General features: G+C 38.9%; 1 protein-coding gene across 5 annotated transcripts in view; it reads right to left on the bottom strand.

The window, feature by feature from the left end:
• The window catches only part of LEF1 (lymphoid enhancer binding factor 1), a 172,601-nt gene that overhangs the window by 52,546 nt on the left and 101,265 nt on the right, over positions 1–18,790 (bottom strand). For all 5 annotated transcript variants that reach the window (XM_036765391.1, XM_036765388.1, XM_036765392.1 and 2 more), the window contains exon 4: positions 11,976–12,108. In XM_036765391.1, coding sequence (XP_036621286.1) covers positions 11,976–12,108 — 133 coding nt within the window. The remainder of the gene's footprint in view (positions 1–11,975; positions 12,109–18,790) is intronic.

Below are 18,790 nucleotides of genomic sequence, written 5' to 3'. Positions count from 1 at the left end.
CATTCAAAACCTTCCTAATTTTGACTCTAACCTATCTTTACAGTTTTTTTCCACATAATTTTCCTTTGCATACTCTACAATCCAGCCAAATTGGAATTCGCCAACTTTGTTCTGAACTTTCCCATCTCTATGAATTTGTATGGCTTACCTACCATACCTGGAAGGCACTTTCTTCTGTATGAGATCTCTTCCTTCAAGGTGCAGCTCAAGGATCACCTCTTCCATAAAGTCCTTCCTGATTCTCCCCCCATGAGGAGTTCTCTCTCCCCTCAAATGTTCCCATCACATCATTCCTTGTGTGTTACGCTCATCTGTGCACAAGTGGAATCCTATGTCTTATAGGTCACTTAAAGACAAGGAGTAGGCCATTTTCATTTTTGTAATCCCACTGAACCTTGCACACATAGGTAGCTGCTTAATAGACTACCCCACTAGCTATTATCCATATCTTTCCTCCTCTTCTCAGAAGAACTCCTTGAAAAATTCACCTATACTGGGTAACTCTATTTCTTCTCCTTCATATCCACTTCTAAACTCTGTAATCTGGCTTCCAACCTCATCATTCAAATGAAACTGCCCTCTCCAACAAGATCAATTTTGTCTTGATTTCCAAATTTCTTACCTTTCCTGTCTTCTCATACTTTACTCCATGCATTCAATGATCCAAAGGTGTTTCTTGCTGTATGTCATAGGAGACACTCCATATCTTGACTCTGGGCTTTTCCCTGGTTCTCCCATGTGCCTAGAATGCCTTCCTTTCTCACCTCTGCCCCTGATTTCCCTGAAATCTCACCTAAAATCCTACCTTAGGCAAGAGCCTTTCTGTGCTCTAATAGAACTTCTACTGCCTTCCCTCTGAGGTCATTTCCAATTTATTTGTATATAGTTTGTACACAGATGTTTGCTGTCTCCTCCATTAGATTGTGAGATCCTTTAGGGTAGGGACTAGTTTTGCCTTTCTTTGTATTACCACAGTGCCTAGCACATAGTAGGTGTTTAATAAATGCTTGCTAACTTGACTTGAAATCTTTTTCTTAAGCCTTTTCTCAAGGTTATTAGTTCCCTCTTAAACTCAGTTGGATTACCTTTTCCTCTTGGATATTTCCTTTTCTCTAGGTTTTCCTGACATTGCTCTCTGCTGCTTCTCTTTCTACCCCCTCCTCAATCTCTTTTTGTGGATCTTCATCTAAGTCAGGGCTGTCCAAAATGCAGCCCATAGTGTGATTTATATGGCCCGTCTACAAGGATAGAAATTTACATAAATGCTTTAGTAAATGAACCTGAGCTACCACAGAGCTCTCACTAAAACGGCGAATCAAAATATACTGTCTATTGTTTCAATAAAAACCTAAGGGTGGACAGCCCTGATCTAAGTCACAGCCACTAACTGTAGGTGTCCCCCTCCCCAAGGCTCTTAACTGGGCCCTTTTCTCTTTCTCTTCTGTAATATCTCCCTTGGTGATAACAGCACCCATGAGTTCAATCATCATTTCTATACAAATGATTCTCAAATTTATATATCCATCCCTAATATTTCTCCTGAGCTCTAGCCTTGCATCACCAACTATCTTTTGGACTGTCATCTTGAACTGGATGCCTCATAGGCATCTCAAACTCAAAATGTCCAAAGCAAAATTCATTAGCTTTTCCTCAAAACCCTATTACTTTCCAAGATACTACACCATTTTTTCCGGTCACCCAGAATCTTAACTTCTGGGTCATCCTCAACTTCGTTCACATTTCTAATCTGTTTCTCATCTTGCCATTTCTACGTTTCCAACATCTCTCAAATAAATGCTTTCCCTTCTCTCCATTTACATGACCACTACCCTAGCACAGTAAAAACACATCAACTCTTACCTCGATAATTACATTAGCTTCCTCATTTGTCTTACCCCATGCCAATCCATTTTACACTAAACTGCCAAAGTGATTTTTACTGCCCCCTTCTTCAATAAACTTCCCCATTACCTCCACATCAAATATAAAGTCCTCTATTTGGCATTTATAGCTCTTTCCAGCTTGGGCTCCTCCTACTTTTCCAGTATTACGCTTCACTCCCCTCCACAATCTCATTACACTGCTCTTCCTCAAACATGGTGCTCCATTCTCTTACCTGCATGCCTGGGAACATTCTCCTTCCACACTTGCTGCCTCTTTCTTGGCTTCCTCAAAGACTCTGGCTCAAATCCCACAACTCCCTCAGAAGCTTTTTCCTGGTTTCCCTAACTATTGTCTCCTCCATTAGAATGTAAGAGACTTTAAAGTCAGAAATGTTTATAACCCCAGAGGCTTAGCAAACAGTTCATAAAGGCCTGTTGATTGAGAGCCTCACTAACATGTCAGTTACATGTCAGCAACAACATAAGGCTGTATCAGCTAAGGACTAGCACACTGCTCCCTGGATGGCTCAGTAGAGTCAATCTGAGGCTGTCCATATACCATTTATTTTTGATCATCATGTATTATATTATTATATAATTATTATATATTATATTATATACCACATATTATAGTATATTATATTACACAGAGGAAATTTACACAAAATTCTATCAAAGCCCAGACTGAGAAGCTCAGGTTGAATTTTAGCATAAGAAAATAACATTTCTAGTAATGCAATTGGAGGCACCATAGATAGAGAACTAACTTCTGGGTCAGCAAGACCTAGGTTCACATCTTGCCTCTTGACACCTAAGAGACCTGAGTTGTAGAGCAGAGGTTAATCTGCTTTGGTAGAGGGAGATTCTTATAGCAATAAAATTACAGGTCTGGTAAAAACAAAATGCAATATATAGGAAGAAAGATGTTTCTTTTACAATGATCATTACAGTTAACACACAAACCTTTATGTGACTTTGTATTTAGAAAGTATGTTTCTTTCAAAAGACATGAAATTATTATTTTTTCTACTAAAAACCTTCACTTATTCAGTCTGGGGATACAGGAGAGGCCAGTCTAAATCAGTGAAAATCCAGAATTCTAGACTACCCTTAATGATACCAGCTGAATCCATTTATTACTTTAGGGGCTCCAAAACACTTTACATCCATTTTACAGGCATCCTCACAGAAACCCTGTGAGATAAGCAACAACAGGCATCATGAATCCCATTTTGCAAATGAGAGCTAGAAGCTCAAAGCTGGAAGTGTTGATTAGTATAAGATTGTGTAAGTTGAGCCTGTGTTTAATTTTATAGGCAGCAGGAAACCACTAGCAGGGGAGGGGAACCTGTGGCCTTCTAGGTCACTGGGTGCAGCCTTTTGACTGAGTCCAAGTTTTACAGAACAAATGCTTTTATTATGGGGATTTCTTCTGTGAAGTTTGGATTCAGTCAAGGGGCTGCACTTGAGGACCTAGAGGGCCATGGTTTCCCCACTCATGGAGCGTTTTTGAGCAAGGCATATTCAGAGTTAGGCATTAGAAATTTCCCCGGGGCAGCTGTGTGAAGGATGGATTAGAGAGGGAGGAGGCAGTGTTTAGCCCAGTTCTTGTCACACAGTAGGTGCTTACTAAATGCTTGTTGATTGACTGAGTAGACTGTACTTAGTAGAGGCGGAGAAAAGAGTAAGAGAAGTTTGATAAAGACCTGAAGTAGACCGGTGAGAAATGTGTAATGGAGGTAGAGCAGGATGAAGGCGACTATGGTTCTGAGAGGTTGGGACAATGGCGGCACCGTCAATTAAAAGAGGGAAATTAGGATGAGGGACTAGTTTAAGGAGGAATGATGATGACTTCCATTTTGTTCATGCTGCCATTGTTGTTATCTGTCCTTCACTCTTGAAGACGGCTGTGACATCAGGAAGATAATACCATGACTTGCAAGTGAATTGGATTTAAATGAGGGAGGACTGTGCAAAGTCACCAGCTTTACTTTCTTCTCCAGAGTCACCTGGGCCCAGCAGCAGGACATAGATCAGGACAACTGGAGATGGCTCCCATGTTGACTTTGAGGTACTGGCCAGACATCCAGGTGGAAAGAGCCAGTGAATGTGAAATGTCTGCCAGTTTAATTGGCATAGAAGGCTCTCCAGTAAAGAAACCTCAGTGCAGACTGGCAACTGTTCTGGAGAATTGTCTGGGGGGACAGGGGGTGGAGTAAGAGGCTACATGATCTGCCCAGAGTCACACAGCTCTCCATTGCATTTTAGGGTGGGACTTAAACCCTTGGGCTTCATGGTTCAAAGAGTAGCTCCCTATTCACTGCTCCACAATGCCTACTACCCATGTCTCCTGAGATTTCATTGGTTGCAATTAACTAATCAAAATTTTAATAGTTACTAATCGAGTTTATTAGTTGTATTGATATTCAATGTAAAGTTTTTAATAAATCATTAAAAAAAGACCATTGTTGATACCTTCAAGATGTATTTCAGGAGGTCGTTTATATTTCGTAAGACAATCACATGCTAAAATCTTTAAAAAACAAATGTGCTCACTATTCTCAGTTCCCCAAAATATTATTCATGCTTTTGATTTGTTTTACTTGTTTAATTTCGTTTGACACTTAAAGCTCTCTACAACTGGTCCCATCTGATCTTTTCAGACTCCTAATGTATCACTCCCCTTCCCTCACTCTCAGGTCCAGCCTCATGGACCTTCTGGATGTTCCTTACAATAGACATACCATCTCCTGTCTGTATACCTGTCCATGATGCCTGGAATGATCTTTCTCCTCACTTTCACCTCTTGAAATTTTTTGGCTTCCTTCAAGGCTCAGCTTAAGCATCACCTTCCAAAGGCTACCTTTCCTATTTTCCACTAACTGCTAGCGCCTTCACCTCCAAGGTTACCTAGAATCTGCTTTGTGCATGCCTGTGCATTAACTAATTGTGAACATTTTGTTTTCCTGGGAGAATATAAACTTCTCGGGCAAGAACTTAATCGATATGCATTTTTAAAGGACCTACTATGTGCCAGGCACTGTGCTAGGTGTTAGGGATACAAAATGCTTGATCAATTAATTTGCATAGCTAATGCTTTCTTCAAAAATGATTCAAAGATAAGCTTTAGCATAGGAAAGCTTTGGAAATTTAGTCTCTAAATTAATAGAATTCTTTTTAGCGTTAAAAAATGTCTTTGTACTCAAAAAGTTGGGAATCATTGCCATAGACCAGAGTTCCAAGAATCATGAAACTTGAAATCCATCTAACAAACATGTGATGGTTATTCATCCACCCATTTTTAAAGGGGAACACAGCCCCATAAAGGTTAAATAACTTGTTGGTGACAATATAGTGTGCTGTCAGAAAATCCATACTAGAAATTAGGTCGTTCTCTTTCTTTTGGGTTCCACTCTCCTGATTAATTCAGTAAAATTATTACAAGAGGCCCTTAAATTCATATATACTCTAAGCACTATCCACTTTGATCTTTCATTTCTACTGCTATCATGGAGAGGAAGAAATGGAAGGTCATTTAAATATGTGTACACACACACACACACACACACACACACACACACACACACACTAGTGTCCACATATTCAAGAAGTTGAGAATCATTGTTCTAGAGCAGAATTTCTTGAAGTGTGGTTCAGAGACACCTGGTGTGTCCTGAGACCCTTGCAGGGTGTCCACAGGTTTTATAATAATATGAAGATATTTTAATTTCAAATGTGGAAAATAAGTATTGGTTTAAATAGATTGTGAGCTCCTTGAGGGCAGGGGCTATCTTTTTTTTTTTAATTCCTGGTACTTAGCACAGTCTCTGACACATAGAAGGCACTTACTAAATGTTTACTGCCTAATTGATTATAACCTCATATAAACAAAAGCTCTTTGGAGTGGTGGTCTTCAATAATTTTTAAGAGTACAAAGGGGTTTTGAGACAAAAAAAAACTTTGAGAACTGTAGACTACAGTCATAGAAAACAGCTCAAGTCTTGGTTCCTACCTTTAGGGAAAAAAATTCAACAAAACACACAGTATTTAGTATATAGGCTTTCTTGAAATGATAAGTTATTGCTATGTATTCTGAAACTTCTCCTATGTTCTGCTGTGCATATGACATTTTTTCTTTTATATTTAAGTTCAATATTTAAGTCTATAATGTTTCTTTTTCTTTTCCTATTATGTATCTAACTTTCAGTATTTGTCTAAAATAAAAAAAATTTAAAAAAGATTTGATCTTTAACCATGCAGATCCTTGTGCTGTGAGGAATGACTGAGGGTCATTTCTTCAGGGTTTAGGTATCTATTTCTTACAGGGTCTCTTTGCCCCCAATCCCCATTACTTGGAATATATTAGCTGCTCAGATAAATAGACATCTCAAATGTCAAAGTTGACAATAAGCAGTTGATAGGTGTAAAACAAGGGAATAAAAAAAATCTTTCCAAAACAGTAGACCATAGTAGTAAAATACATGAAATTTTAAGATACAGGTTGGATTCAAAGATTTGGAAGGGAGCTGGTCTAAGGGATGCCTATATTCCCTTCTATTTCAATATCCTTGATTCTGGCTCCATAATAAAGTCAGTTCTGTGCTAATGAAATATTTACTAAAGGATATAAAAGGGAATGCATTTCCATTGTACCTACCTTCTCAGGTCAGCAATGATGAATTCATTAAAAAGGGCATTTTACAAACACAGAATCAAAACAAAAGCTCCAATTGTGCACCAAATATAATAATTTGGCAATGAATGGTGCTTCTCCCCAGGAAGCAAGACTAAGTTATCAGTCAGAATTCCAGGATGGCGGTGATGATGGAGAGTAATTGCTAGCAAAGTACTTTACCTATGTCATCTCATGTGAACCTCAGGGCAACCCTGGGAAGTAGGTGCTGTTATTACCCCATTTTATGGATGAGGAAAATAGCCATTATCAAAAGTGAGTTTTTATCCAGTGAGGTTAAATGAATGCCTCCTTTGATACCGCCACAACAAATAATTGTTTCATTAAAAGATTAATTAAACATTAATCAATTAAAAAAGATTTGAACCAGACTTATGATTTCACTGGTGTAGAATTTCTAAGTATGGAAACTTCCTCTACTAACGCGAATCAATTCTACAATTTAGATTCTTAGCGAGTTGCCTGAGTGATTGAGACAGTAACTAACTCTTCCTTGGTTCTTCTTGACTCTTGAGGCCAGATCTGTCTACTATTTCCACATTGAGAAGTTACCTTAAACAAAAACAAAATTAAAAACCTGACCCAGTTCTGTCTCTTAAGTTGGGTTAATATGATTAGCCTTCTTAGTCTAAGAAAGTGATTTACATAAGGTAACTAAGCGAATAAAGGGTATATAGCCTGTGCTTTACTTTATGTCTTATTCTGAGATTACACAATTTTCTGGGGAATTACCACTTTCCACCAGGTCTCAGTTTGTTCAAAATGAGAGAGACATTAAAACCTACCCGGTCAATTTGTGATTACTGATTCTTATGGGAAGATAGTAAAAACCTGGATAACTTGAAGACACAAATAAAAAAAAAACAACCCTTAATTTTAGCAGTTAACCTCAATCTTTCTTTTTTTTTTCTACTAAGCTTTAGAAATGTTATCATTCTTATATCACAGCCCCTACTGAAGTCTTCTTCTTCTTCAGTACCCCACTGGGGCTTGGAAGTCACCCTGGGTTCTTGGAGGGTATGCCAGAAAAGTACAAGTTCTGGTAGATTCTCCCAAGCTGGAAAGTAAGGCTCTGAGGGCAGACCTAGCAAAGAATGGATGTCAGGGCTATTTGTTCACACATTTAAATGTCGCGAGATAGAATGTAAGCTTGTTGAGGGCATGGATAGTTTCGTTTTTGTCGCAGGATGTGGGTTCTTGGAACATAGAAGGTGCTTAACAAATGCTCATTGATCAACGATTAATTGTTTTAAGAGGACCAGTGTGGTGAAATTCAAAAACATTCATCAGCAGTTTGGTTTTGAGGAAGACTGTGGAGTGGGGAGCAGTGGGGTTTTTTTCTGGCCACAGAAACTTTCAAAGATTGCTGATCAGTTTGTAGTGGGTTAATCTGTGTTAGTGGAAGGGATAACCACATTGATAAAACCACAGATCCTTGAAGTGCTGAATTAAGTATTTTAAAGTAAGAGGTGGTACTAAGCTGCCAAATCCCATTGGTCCAAACTTCCCTTCTTTTTATGTTCCATTTACTTTGTCTTGATAGGGATGTTGACTATACAAGAGAGGGTGAGTGACTATAAACACAGGTCCAAACAAAGTATCATGCAAAACCTGGTTATACTTTCAACCATTCCAGGGGCTGAAGCAATGAACTCTGAGATCCTTTCCAGCTTGTGGATTTGGTGACTCTAGGATTCTATACAAGATGGTGACAGTCTTAGACGGAGATGTCACTACAACCCTGTCCTTCAAACAAATGAACGGTGACATGAGGGAGGCATTCACAAACTAGTAGTTGCAATGAGTTTACTGAGAAAAGGTATATATTTACTAGAATGCTACCCAGGATCAGGGGTCAAGGAAGAGAGGAGTGTAGTGTGCCCATGAAGGAGACATTTTCTCTCTACACAATTAACTGGCCTATAGGGAAGATGAAACCAGCTACACTGCCCTCATTAGCACCATGCTCTAGCCAACTGAGCTAACCAACATGCTAATTAGCAAAGAAATACCCAAAAGGCAGGCAGCTGGAGAAAGGAAGAACAGAAGCAAGAGACCTAAATAATAAGTCCTTGAATAATTCAGTGTTGTCTGTACAGACCATGCTACCACACTGGAAGCTACTTTTCATAGGGGTGGGGTCTGCACACTAAGAAGGAATTAGAGAAACCTGTTGTAGTTATTTATTATTACCAATACTATCATCAATAATGATCATTTAAAGGTTTTATAGTAGTGATAATTACCAATAATGTTAGTGATGTTTATAAAGGGCTTTAAATGACTTGTTACAAGCTTTAAATAATCATCATGATAGAAGACAAGTTGGGAAAGTAAAAGATTGAGTAGAAAGTGTTTTCTTAGTCTAGATAGATGAATTCATTGGGTATACAGGGGGTGGGGAACCTGTGGCCTTCTAGGTCCTTGGATGCCTTTTGACTGAGTCCACGTTTTACAGAACAAATCCTTTTATTAAGGGGATTTGTTCTGTGAAATTTGGATTCAGTCAAAGGGCTTGAGGACCTAGAGGGCCACAGGTATCCTCGTGGCCACAGGTTCCCCACTCCTGGTCTAGATATTTGAATTCATTGGGTATAGGGTAATTCCAGTGAGGACACTCCTTCTACCAATGCAAATCAAGAACTTAGAGCCTTAGGGCAGGGATTCTTAACCTAAGGCCTGTGTACGTGTGTGTGTACGTGTTTTAAAAAAACTTAAATATTTTGATAAATACATTTCAATATAATTGTCTGTCTTTGTAATCCTATGTATTTTATTTTATGCATTTAAAAAAACTCTTCCAAAAAGTCCGCAGGCTTCCCAGACTTCCAAAGGGGTCCACGACACACAAAAAAGGTTAAGATTCCTTTCTTAGAGAATTGCCTGGGACACTGAAACATAAAATCATTTGCCCAGGTTCACACAGTCTGAGCCAGAGGTAAGACTTCTTGACTATAAAGTCTGCTTTCTATCCATGCCAACTGCTTCTCAGATACAGGATCTAATTATAATAATAATTGATAATAATAATAATGATAGCTATAATTTATATAGCACTTTAAGTTTTGCAAAGCACATTACAAATATTGTTTAATTTGATCCTCACAACAATCCTGGGAGATACGTACTATTCTTACCATCCCCACTCTACAGATGAGAAAACTGAGGGAAACAGAAGCTAAGTGACTTGCCCAGAGTCACACAGCTAGTAAATGTTTGAGGCAGGATTTGAACTCAGAAATTCCTGACTCCACTATCCACCTAGCTGCTTCTAACCATAACTCACATTTATATAGAGGTGGGATAATAATAGTAGATGGGAAAAAAGAAAATATTTAGAGACAACCTCATTGTCTTGAAGACGCTTATGGTTGCCATGTAATTTTAGAGCCTGCAACACCAAGAGAAATTAAACCAAGGAGACTACCATAGCCCCTTATCATCTATGATGAACAGACAATGAAGACAGCAGCTCAAATATTCTTCAAATGTCATACAGAGATACAAAATTTAAGAGTGGAAGGAAGCTTAGATTTATTCCCATCCCACCCCCCTCCTCTTTTCTGAATGAGAAGCTGAGGCTTCTCATGTTGAATGACTTGACCAAGATCACACTGCTAGCAGGAGGTAGATTCAATCTTGGAATCTCCTGGCAGCACAGAGCTCTTCCCACTACCCCACACCATCACTGAGTAGTCACATCAAATTTTCTAGGTCTTCCACTTTAATTAAGAAAACATGTTTTTATTTATTTTTTTTATTTTAAGGACAAGGACTGAAACTAGCCTAGAGTTCATAACAAAGGAAAGCCTAACACCCACACTCTGAGATTCCATTCTTGGAATGGCATACACCCATCCAATCAGGTTTGCCTCCACTCCTGGAAGAGTGAGTCTAAGATGGTCAAGAGGAGGTTAGAGTTAAGGGTAAAGCCTAAGCATATAGATGTGTTGACTTTGCATAGTTCTGTAAGAACCCTTCCATGGGCACATCCCTGTTTAGAGTGCAGGAGGGCCTGGAGAAAAGGAAGCCTCTAAACTTTCAGGAAACTTCGTTCAAAAAACAGACTGGTCTTCAGCTCCTTGCTAAGAAAACCTGTAGAACGGAGCTGCTGCCCACCATTTGCTCTAATCAAACTAAGATTTTGACTTCATTTATCTTATACTAACTGTTTTGCTGTTTAGCAGAAATACAGTTAGGCATCAATTCATGACCCGGTAGGGAGAGAATTTAACTTCCTTTTTATGGCCTTATACAAATCTTTGGATTAAAGATATGGACCATGGGGCCATGTAGTCTGACCCCCTCATTTTATAAATGAGGAAATTGAAGCTCAGGGAGGATAATTAACTTTCCCAAAGGCCACAGAGCTAAGTAAGGAGTCAAGGGAATAGAGATTTGAACCCAGGTCCTCTGAACTCCACAACCACCTATGACACACTCTGTGAATGTTTTAATTCAGTTCTAGCAAATAATAAGTTGGGGCAAGGCTAGAGTGGGAGTGGCTGGAGGGGGCAGGGCAGCTAGGTGGAACAATGGATAGAGTGCTGGGTGTGAAGTCAAGAGTCAGGGAAGATTCATCTTCATGAGTTCAAATCTGGCCTCAGACACTTACTAACTGTGTGACCCTGGGCAAGTCACTTAACCCTGTTTGCCTCAGTTCCTCAAATGAGCTAACAAAGGAAATGGCAAACCACTCCAGTATCTCTACCAAGAAAATTCCGGAGGCAGACACAATTGAAATGACTGAATAACAACAACAAAATAACAGTGAGGATGTGGGAAAGGATTTTAAACCATGAAACTCTTTTAGATGTTAATGCATACATTTATAAAATGAAAGAAAAAATAAGTCAAGAAAAATCAAATTCGTGTTAAAAAATCCTCTTTGGACTCCTTGTTTCACTTCAGACAGACTCTGTATGTGCTGAGATATGCAAATACAATAGAGGGCGCTAAGGATTAAATCTGGGGTAGTCATTTCTTAAATTGTGGTTTTTGTTTAAGGAACTAAATGATGCTGAAAGTGTTCAGCCTTGAGCCTAAAATAAAATTAAAAATAAGAAAGTGTTCAGCCTCTTTCTCCACCTGAAAAATAAAAAATAAAAACCACCCAAGGTTGTTGTGGTTTCTCTCCCCCTCTCTCTTTTAAGTAGTTTTTCTCTCATCAACTAAATAGCTCTGGCCCTATGGAAAGCATCCGTCATTTATGCATCACTTTGGGATGCAGCAAAATCATTTGCAAGATAATCCGGGCACAGGTACCCGGAATGCTGTAGCAACGTGAAGAGTACGTAATGGGGAGCTCTCCAGACACAGAGAAGCTTGGAAATCAGGAGCCTGCTCTGCCCCATGCTCTGGTCTGTGGGCAATGAGATTCAGAAGGAGGTCGTTCTCACCTTGTTTGGAGTTGACGTCTGATGGGATGTGGGAAGGATGCGATCCTGGTGAAAAGTGCTCGTCGCTGTAAGTGATGAGGGGGGTGAGAGGGTGGACCGCGTGGGATGGCTGCACCACGGGAACTTTATTGGACTGCAAAGTAACAACAGTGACAACAGTTAATATTCCTGTCACCCTCTCGTCCTCTTCTCAGAGCCACTCTGACTTGATGCATTGATAACCACACCCCATAGCAGCTGAGGTCATCCGATGACCTGCATGGGCTTTAATCTCTGACGATGTGTCGCCCACCTTTGTTCAAAAGAGCCGCTAAGGTCTCTTAGCTACAGTATAAGACATCTTTTCAAACATCAGAATGATTTTTTTAAGACATCCTGTATATCAATTCTGCTATTTTTTAATTGCTTCTGTTTCACATATTAAGGGTGGAATCTGCAGTAGTTGAATGCATGATAAAACATTTAAAATTTACGCAATACATTAAAATTTTAATTGTTGAATATATAATAAAATGATAACTGATATTAATACAGCAAGTAAAGTATGTGATATGATTTGTTTATAGTCTTTCACTGGACAAAAATTCAGTTGGGTCCATACTCTCTTATTCATTTAAAACTATTCAGTGCTTTGGAATGTTTAAAAATCCCCTTAACACCATCCTTAAGAAAAAAAAAAAACGTTTTAGAGATCTCTTAATTCAATCAGTCTCTCAGCTTTCTCTCCTTTTGCTTCCTTTCCTGGTTCTGTCTACCATACAGACAAGGCTGGATATGGGCACCCACTATTAAGTCAAACTATGTTTGAAACCTACATGCCAACACATTTTCATTTTCCACAATTCCATTAACTCTCTACTTTTGGAAAAGCATTTGAAAAAATACCAACCTAATTCAGAAATTTCAAACTAGGCAGCAGTGTATCTTTTAAGAAATATGCTAACATCTTCATTTAGGCCCCACTAATTTGGACTCTGATAATTCTGCCTGAGATGTGTTCTTTTTGTTATACAGTAACCACAAAGAAAAGATTTGCTAAAATGAGATGGTCATGCAAATGCAATTGTAGGGGCATGTTTAACTTAAGGGAATAAACTGTTTTTAAAGAAGTTTAACACATAAAATATTATATGCAAATAAGGTTGCTGATTAAAAGTGAGTCTTATTCATTAAAATAGCCAAAGTGTGATCTATAGTTGGTAAATCCTTCTGGAGTAATTACCGAGTAAATGTGTGAACTTGAAAGTAACAAAACTTCATTTATTTAAAATATTCCTTAATTCAGACTTTTTGCTAGTTCAGACTGGCCTTCCCCACAATTAGTCTGGAGTAGCTTAGGCCTCACTGTAATGCAAACTAAATGATGTGTGAAGGCTCTTTCCTCCTAGACAAATGCTAGCTAAATTAAGTACAGGAGGCAGACCGAAACACTTGTGCACTCTGTACTGTTTGTGCATAGAGATGCATACTTAGAAGTCATGCCTCTAAAGCATGTTTATGTCTGCGTCACAGTAGCTCTCTACCCGTAACACATGCTAATTTTGCATTTGATGCTTTCTACAAATTAGGTGTAATGTTAAGAGGTGCCCTGGATGAAACATGCATGACTACCCCGAGGAAAAATAGGGGCAATTATCCTAGTAATACTTAATTCTCTTTTACACCCTATCATTACAACCTCCACCCAAGGGGGCTGAATAGGGGGAGGGGGAAAATCCCACATGTGTGTGTGAGTGTGTGTGTGTGTGTGAAAGAGAGAGAGGGAGAGAGAATGTGTGTGTGTGTGAGAGAGAGAATGTGTGTCTGTGTGTGAGAGACAGAATGTGTGTGTGTATGAAAGAGAATGTGTATGTGTGAAAGAGAGAGAATGTGTGTGTCTGTGTGTATCAGTGTGAGAGAGAGAATGTGTATGTGTATGAGAGAATGTGTGTGTGTGAAAGAGAGAGAGTGTGTATGTGTGTGTATGTGTGTATGTGAGAGAATGTGTGTGTATGTGAGAGAATGTGTGTGTATGTGTATGTGTGTGTGAGAGAGAGAATGTGTGAGACAGAGAATATGTGTGTGTGAAAGAGAGAAAGAATATGTGTGTGAGAATGTGTATGTGTGTATGTGTGTGAGAGAGAATGTATACATGTGTGTGTGTGAGAGAGAGTGTATGTGTGTGTGTGTGTGAGAGAGAGAGAGAGAAAGAGAAGGAAAGTGTGTGTGTGTCTGTGTGTGTGAAAAAACAGATGTATGCGTGTATGTGTGTGTGTGTGTTTGAGACAATAATACAATTTGCATAGTACCTCTTCCCCCCTATTTTATAATTATCAGCTCTTCTCTAATAGCAGGACTCCAATAGTTATGCCCTTGGCATATATTAAAGGGAGCACCATTATCAAAGCCACCCCATAATTCTCCATACACCTCAGCATATCTATTTATATGCAGAAGAGGTTAAAAAAATGTTTCAGTGTTTTTCAAGTGCTAATGATACAGTTCACCAAATACACAGAATGAGCTATTAAACACCAGGAATTAAGGACTGTGGAAATGGGGCATTCATATGAGAAAAACCTTATTAAAATGGAAACCTACACTGATCTTGGTACCCAAATGCTGATGCAAAATGGATTATGTTTCAAATGAATTTCAGAGAATAATAAAGTCTGCCCAAAGTTCAAGTTCAGAAAAAACATGTGTTATTGGAATACAATGGGTCATGATAATGTCATAGGGTAGCTATGAAACCAAGACAGAGAAGAGAAAGCAGTAATATTATATATATATATGTATATACATATATGTACATATGTATACACCTATGGATGTATGTATATGCAAGTGTGTGTGTATATATATACATATATATACATATACATATATATATATATATACACACACACTCTGTGTGTGTGTGTGTGTGTACAGCATGCTTTTCTTGTTTTCAGAGCACTACCTTTAAGGAACTTGCATTAGCAGGAAGTATCTTCCTAATGTCTGACCTCTCCCTCCAGTCATATAGCTCAGAATCTGGTGCCATGAATTTTCACTAAATTATGCTATCCTTGCTCTGCTCTTAATTTTACGGTTTTCAACACAGATTTGCTTTCCTGTGGGAAAGAGATAAGAACCCGAGGATTTTAATTTAAGCTCTGGCCTTGTCTTATATTTTGCAAGATGAAGAGAGAAAGCAGCACGAGTAGGTGTGTTGAAGCCAACAAGGATTATGTCCATTTTTGTGGCCAAATAATAAAAGCAATATGAAATCTCAATAATATGTGTGAGCGGAATTCTAAGGGTTCTCTCTCACCTTCTGGCATCCATCTTTGCTATTTTTTAGAAACTGAATAAAGTGGATTCTAGCTTACATTTCAGATGTTTAACACATCCTAGTTAAGCCCAATCAGCTCCTAAATTTGTAGACTTACCCTGAGATCTGCAGTTATTTTAGCAAAAAGATTACTGAAATGTCATTTGACAAATATACATACATACTTCCAGTGAGGAAAACACTGGTGGTACTACCCGAAAGTATTTTACTATAACCATTCATATTTGACTTTGCTTTTCAAGTGATTACTAAAGGAAAAAAAAACTCTCACAAAAAAACCTTTAAAGAAGGGAGAAAGGCTGAAATTATTTTAATTCCCCCTCATTCATAAAGTGGAAGAGGCCAAGGAGGTTTGGTTTCCTGTGAAGGTTATTAAATGTCCCCAATTTTCAGGCATCAATCCTAGGGAAATCTTTTAAAACATACAAATGTTCCTTATGGATTGACTGACAGATCTCAGGCATCCCAGATCCCTGCTCCTGCCCTGCCTCTCTGTCTCCTTGGCTTCTTTCTTTCCATTCTTGCCATGTTCCTCATTTACCAGTTCTGACCCTATATGAACCATCATTGTCACCCTGGGGCAAGACGAATGAGTCGTGGGAGGCCTGAGACAGTTAAGAAGCTTGGAGAGGCTACCCACTCAAGAACACTTTTGAATCAAGAAAGATTCAGACACTCAGCTACCATGAACCTGGCTTTGGATGGTCTTTGCTCTCCATTTTTAGAAGCCTGAAGTTTGAGCCCAATCTCTGATGTTTATTAGCTGTTTGACCAAGGATCACTTAGTTCCTTAGTCTTTCTGAGCCTCAGTTTCACCAGATGGCAAAATGGTGATCATAATACTTTGTGTTAATGTGCTGAGGATACAAAGACAAAAAACAAGACTTCAAAGTGTTTATCACCTTAGGGATGTGGGGGAAAACAATATGAACAAAAAGTCATTAGGGGAGCATTAGCAACTGAGGGAATCATGTTGGGCTGATAGCATTTATTTATTAAGTGCCTTCTATGAGCCGCTAACTAATGATTCTGATGATGATGATGATGATGATAATGACAGCTAGCATTTGCGTAGAGCCTTCGGGTCTGCTAAGCACTTTATAAACATTACCTCATTTGATCCTTACAAGAACCCTGGGAGGTAGGTGCTATCAAGACCCTCATTTTACAGGTGAAAAAAAAATGAGCCAGGGAGAGTTAAGTGACTTGCCAAAGGTCACATAGCTAGTAAGTATCAGCAGAGATATTTACATTAAGGTCTTCTTGTCTCCAGGCTCAGTACTCTATCCATGAAGCCTAGGAATTTGTGATTTGAGTCCCGGAAAAAGTAAACACTGCAAAATTGTGAGAATTTCCAAAGATAATAAACATTGAGGAGACCAAAATGCTAACTATTTGGTAGAATGTCCACTGGATTTCAAGTTAAGACACAACTCCATGTTCTGGCTCTATTTGCAATCTGGGTGATCTCTGACAAGTCCCTGAATTATTCTGGGTCTCACTTTTCTGTTCTGTAAAACAAGAGGGTTGTATTATATAGGGACCTGAGGTCCTTCTATCTCTATGACCTATAGCCTATGTTTTCTTGAAGCAACTATGACTCAACCCTCATAGGGCTTTCAAGGCCCCTAAAGAACATTCCCAGAAACTTGTCTGGTTCTCATCTAGGTTCTCATCTAGAAACAGGCACAGATGCCTGTTTCATGCACATGATGAGTGCTTTTTACAAAAATATCTCATTTGCTCTTCACAATAACTCTGCAAGGTGGGTACTATTATTCTTCTCATTTTAAAATTGTGGAAATAGAGGCAAACAGGTTAAGTGACTTGTGCAAGTTCACAGAGCTAGGAAGTATCTGAGGCTACATTTGAATTGAGGTCTTCCTGACTCCAGACTCCATGCTCTACGCTCTACCCACCCTGTCACCACTATCATAGTTGAAGTCATCATGTCTAACAAATAACAATTCTGTGAGGACTGACTATTATTCAATCAAACTTCAATGGATGCCATTGAGTATATGGATGCAATGGATGTCTTGGGTGCCATTCATTCTAAAAGTCATCTCACCCTCCCAAAGCATCATTCCAAGAAATAACAGTTTGAATAAGGGTGCAAGTTGTTAAGAAAATGGATGTTATTCTAGCAAAGGCCAAAAAAAGCTCAAGCCCCCTACTGGCTGAGACTACCTGCTGATAAGGGTCACTACTGCCCATTCTGCACATCTACAGATTTCCATTAAAATCCAAAGTGTAGATTCTAGCTGTGCATAAAGGTTTCAAGTCCTTTTGCAATTGGTTGTGCATTTTACCAATAGTTATCCTCTTAATAAGTGAATCCGGGGGAATTTTAACACTCCACCAACTTATTGAGATGGGAAATTCCATCTGGCCTCAGTCGTTATGGTGGCATTTAACTTTTTATTAAACTCTTTAAAAGTCTAGTACTCGTGAAATAGAAAGCATGTAATTTAATACCATGTTCCCCTCACTTCCCTGAATTTGAGCTTCACAAGCAGTCTGACAATGAAGAGCAGATTTAATTTCCAATACCAAGGGGACATGTTGAATTCTTCCATCAAACAGAATTTAAAAGAATATTTAGTGCTAGAAATCTTTCTGAAGGTACTCCCAAATTGTGCCTTTTCTTAGTAAATCCCATTTCTTAGTAAGCCTACTCTGGGTCCCAGTCATATATGGGAACAATCTACTTCTCGCCTCCATGCCCATGCCTCAAATGGACTTGCTCTTCACATCTACCTCTGAGAAATCCAATCTTTTTTCAAAGCTCAACTGAAGCCCACTTCCCACAGGAAGCCCGACCTGATCTCCTCAGTTGCTAGTGTTTCCTCTAAGTACTTTTTTGCCTTTTCGGTGAGATTACCTCCAATCTGTACATACTGTTTGTAAACAGTTATTTCTATGTTGTCTCCACAATTTGAGCATGAGCCCCTTCAGGGCAGGGTCTGTTTTTGTCTTTCTTTGTATGTAGAGTGCCCAGCACATGGTAATAACTTAATAAATGCTAGTTGAATGACTACATGTTGAGAAACTGTCTCTACCTTGTGACATCATCCACTCTAGAATTCAGTTATTCCCGCTGTCACTATCAGATGTAGACTCCCACTAGACACATACACATCATCTCTTATTAAAACTTAGAACTTATTTTTGGATATTACGCATTGAGAGGGCTGAAGCCAGAACTCGACAAGCAGATACTGGACATCCCAGGAATGAGTACCTGAGGCTTGGCGCTCATCAGGTCATAAGAGTAATGGCTGGTATTTCAGAGCACTTCATAGTTTGCCAATGACTGTACGTAAATGATAGCGTTTGTTCCTCACCACAACCCTGGGAGACAGGTGCCATTCTTATTCTCACTTTACAGATGAATAAACAGGCTTAGAGAGATTACCAAGAATAGGTGAAAAGACCTTGGACATTATTAATATCAAACAAGATAACTAAAAGAACACCCATTAACTACTGACATAAA

Source organism: Trichosurus vulpecula, chromosome 6 (assembly GCF_011100635.1).
Source record: "Trichosurus vulpecula isolate mTriVul1 chromosome 6, mTriVul1.pri, whole genome shotgun sequence".
Lineage (NCBI taxonomy): Eukaryota > Metazoa > Chordata > Mammalia > Diprotodontia > Phalangeridae > Trichosurus > Trichosurus vulpecula.
The sequence above is the reverse complement of the archived record's forward strand: the minus strand, read 5'-3'. Positions and strand labels throughout refer to the sequence as shown.